The 4080-nt window shown below is 40.2% G+C and overlaps 1 protein-coding gene across 1 annotated transcript; it reads left to right on the forward strand.

Annotated features, from left to right (window-relative positions):
* Positions 1–1390: 1390 nt before the first annotated feature.
* Positions 1391–3444, forward strand: LOC124532402 (zinc finger protein Noc). Its single transcript, XM_047107303.1, has 2 exons — positions 1391–1768; positions 1888–3444. The coding sequence occupies exons 1-2, from the start codon at positions 1682–1684 to the stop codon at positions 3139–3141; spliced, it is 1341 nt and encodes a 446-aa protein (XP_046963259.1). The 5' UTR covers positions 1391–1681; the 3' UTR covers positions 3142–3444.
* Positions 3445–4080: the final 636 nt, after the last annotated feature.

Below are 4080 nucleotides of genomic sequence, written 5' to 3' on the forward strand. Positions count from 1 at the left end.
TAGTTCAGGTCATTGGTACGCCATTTAACGGATTTTTTATAATCTCTTTATCAAATAATTGAGTCTAAATATATTATTCACTATACATAATTCTCATTTACATTTTTATACTAACTCTAATATATTTTTTAAACATAATACGACAGTATTTTTTGTCAAATGAGTTCATCGGATTTGGTTTCCTAAAACATAATTTTAAAATATCCCTAGAACTTCATAAGTAGCTTAAAAACGTCTTATTTATAAATGCAAACTTAAATCAGAAAATAGATCCTAAAGTAGACTTAAAAAACATTGAAAAAGATTAGTTGACTTAAAATATACGCATTAGTTATAATCCCTAATCACAAAACGTAATAACAACCTACGTGAAAAGCATACAAGAAAACAATTGAAAATAAAAATAGAAAAATGAGCGAGCGTTAAATGTAAGAAAACGTTTCTATAAATGACTTTATTTTTATGAGAAACGATATACGACACTTGAATAAAACAAGCGCGACGCCTAACTGAATTCACTGTTGGCAAAACATTTCAATTCCGCAGCCAACAAGTGATAACGTCGCAGTCGACGCACGTATACCATGATTTAGTCACAAACTAGACTAACAATAAACAGCCTGACGCCTATGCGCTCCTAAACAAACACTAAAATGCCCACGTCTCTAATTTATAGAAGAACTCCGGCCCGCGAGGCCCCGTATCGCAATAAACATGTTTTTTGTTTCGCATGTCCGCGCACTGTCAAATATATTACAACCCGCCGGGTTATTTACGACCTCTGTCGTCCGCCCATACGTTATACTTAGTATCTTTGTTTGGACACAATAAGCAATATTTCTAAAGGGCCCGACGTCGCTCGCAGCTGTTGATATGGGTTCCCAAATTGACATATTTAATTTGATCGCAACGCGGGTCCCGTTTGAACAGAGCCGTGTTTGACAGGTTTTAGTGTCGGATTAACATTAACGTTATGGACTTTGTACTGTCAATAAAGTGAAATATCGAAAGATAAAGCCCAGACTTGGTCGTAAAACATGCGTTGACACATCAAACGGTTACGTGGAAATGCCATAGAACGGATCAATTTTCCCCTTTGAACCGAGCACATCCCAGAACAAAGGCGACTGTTAAAGAGTAAGTAGTTTCGAATGTGTCAGCAGCAAAGCGCCGGCGAGAGGAGCGTTGTCGAAAGCGTAATAAAAGTGGCATGGAACAAAAAAGCTGCGGAGTGTAGCGGAGCGGGCAGGTAGAGCCGCGGCGGCTCAAAGCGACGCCGTCATGGGTGGCTCGCCACCAACGCCATCGCACGTCTCAATCCGCACCCGGCTGCCCGCCATGCCGCCTTTCCTTTTTCCCCTACCGCAATGCAGCTATGTGTCGTTTCCGCTTTATTTTTTATGACTGTGTGCTGCAGCGGAGAGATATAGCGTTGCTTCTCTAACAAAGACTTGAGATATTGCTATCCTTGTCTCGCGGGGCGGGCGGGAGGTAATGGAACGTCGTGTGCTGGTGGGGTCTCGTCTCTCACAGTCACCTCGAACGCCGCCACGGACGCACGCATTCGTTCCAAACATTTCGCGCGACCGTGTCATAGAGTAGTTGTGTTACAGAGCCGACAGTGACTTACGTAAAGTGTACAAGTGATCGTATATTATAAATCGTTTAAGTTAATCTCCAAATGGTGGTACTTGAAGACGGAGCTATGATGACTACTAATCCTAATCAGTATCTGCAACCAGATTATTTAACGCCGCTTCCATCATCTGTAAGTATTTATTTTAAATTAATAGATTTAAAAAACAAATATTTAACTTCACAATTTATTTTTCAAATCCTATATTTTTTTTTTTGATAAATATTAATTTATTGTTTCTTTTGTTACAGTTGGATTCTAAGAAAAGCCCTCTCGCGCTTTTAGCACAAACCTGTAGCCAGATCGGTGCAGACACATTGCCGACCAAGCCGCTCTTGCCGCCGCTTGACAAAAAGAAATCAGTGAATAGTGTTAACAGTGATGCAATTAGTCGTTCTTCACCTAGTGCGAGTAAACCGGATAAACCACGTTCAACGCCAGAAAGCAAACATTTAGCTTTCAAACCGTACGAAACCAATGTTGTTACTAAAAAACCAGAGGAATCTCGTCCACCATCAAAGGCAAGTTCTGACAGTTCGGAAGACAAAAAATCCGGAAAAAGTACGCCAGGAAGAAAATCAACTCCGCCAACAACAGAAATTGGAAAGAGCAGTCCTTCTAATGAGCACAAGTCTTCTCCTGCTGCATCGTCCGGTACCAGTCCTATTATTCGTTCTGGATTAGAAGTTTTAGGACACGGCAAAGACCATCTAGGAGCATTTAAAAATATACCTGGATTATCTGGATTTAATCCACTTGCTGGTCTTTGCTGCCCACCTGGAATGGAACAACACGCAAATCCTGCATTTCGACCACCTTATGCAGGAGCCCCATTAAGTGCTCACCATGCGGCTATGTTGGCAGCTGCCGCTGGCTTCCCAGGATCTTCCCCAAACCCTTATCTCGGATATGCTAGAGTTAAAACACCGGCGGGCGGAGAAACATTGGTTCCAGTATGCAAAGACCCATATTGCACTGGTTGCCAATTCTCAGTCAACAATCATCACCTTTTAATGAGCAACGGAGCTTGTCCCGCGGGTTGTACGCAATGTGAACATCAAAAGTACAATTTAGCTATGGCGATGGCTTTATCGCAACAAGGAGCCGCCGGTAATATTCCTTACCCGCAGTTGAGCCGCCCCTATGTTTGTAACTGGATCGTAGGGGAGTCCTACTGTGGAAAACGTTTTGGAAATTCAGAGGAACTCCTGCAACATTTGAGAAGTCACACAACGGACGGATCAACGCCAACCTCGTCTGCAGTTTCACAGGCGTCGCTTCTGAATCCATTAAATCCTTTATTCACGACCGCTGGCCTTCGCAGCGCATATCCGTCGGCACCTCTGAGCCCTTTGTCTGCGAGCAGATACCACCCATATTCAAAAGCTCTACCAGCAAGTCTTGGCACATCACCGTACGGTGCCTTTAATCCAGCTTTGGGTCCCTTCTATTCACCTTATGCCATGTATGGTCAGAGGCTCGGAGCCGCTGCAGTGCATCAGTAATCTAGTGTAGTGAGGATTATGACTGACATTGTTAATGTTTGTAATGTCCAATTTTCTTCTGTGATATCATGATAGACTAATCGATGTTGTAAGGCGTGACCCGCCATGACAAATTTAGTTAATAGTGCAATCTTAAATAGATAATAATTTAAGTTATCTTTCCGACGGACTTTGTATCTACGCTGGTGATGTAGGGATTATATAAAGATTATGTACAGCCAAATGATTTGTGTATAATAATAATAATATCTATGTTTAATATTAAATGAAAAATTCAAATACAATATCTTTATGAAAATTAAACAGTTTTTAATTTATTTTTCTACAACATTTTTAACGAACACAATTTACATTTACATCCATCAATTTTTATTGATGCATTAAAATGATAAATGCTAAATAAAATATAACGTTACTTTCACATCAATAAATCATAATGAACACTGAGAAAGTGCCATAAGAGCTCACATAAAGTAAATTACACATAACTCTTGATTCATTTTAATTCTGGCACGGAGCAGTAAGCCGATACGAATGATTGATTAATGTACATCTAACATACACATTAGTGCCGTCAATCAACAGAATCGTAGCGTGATAAAACGAGACTGCAATCACGCGAATACCAGCTCAGCTACCGCCCACACGAAACGAGCAGAAAAAAGTCGAACATAACAATTTTATTTCATTGAAAAACCATAAAAAGACGAGGTAGGTACGTTCAAGACTGGCCGTCATTAATAACAAAGCCGTGAGCTGTCAAGTTTGTTAATGTGGTGTTTTTTTAATAAATGCTATTTTGATTAGGCCCATGTCATGTTGGAAATTCAACTGTCAAAAACATAATTGGTCGCACGAAAAGGCTGTGAGACAGGTGATAGAGTAGTTTAAAACAGAGTCTGAATTACGATAAATAATAATTACAATACTGTTTTTTTA

This window comes from Vanessa cardui, chromosome 9 (assembly GCF_905220365.1).
Source record: "Vanessa cardui chromosome 9, ilVanCard2.1, whole genome shotgun sequence".
NCBI lineage: Eukaryota > Metazoa > Arthropoda > Insecta > Lepidoptera > Nymphalidae > Vanessa > Vanessa cardui.

Coding starts and splice junctions, on each gene's coding strand:
- LOC124532402 (XM_047107303.1), top strand. CDS start 1,682: ATGGTGGTACTTGAAGACGGAGCTATGATGACTACTAATCCTAATCAG. Junction 1,769..1,887: donor TAACGCCGCTTCCATCATCT/GTAAGTATTTAT, acceptor CTTTTGTTACAG/TTGGATTCTAAGAAAAGCCC.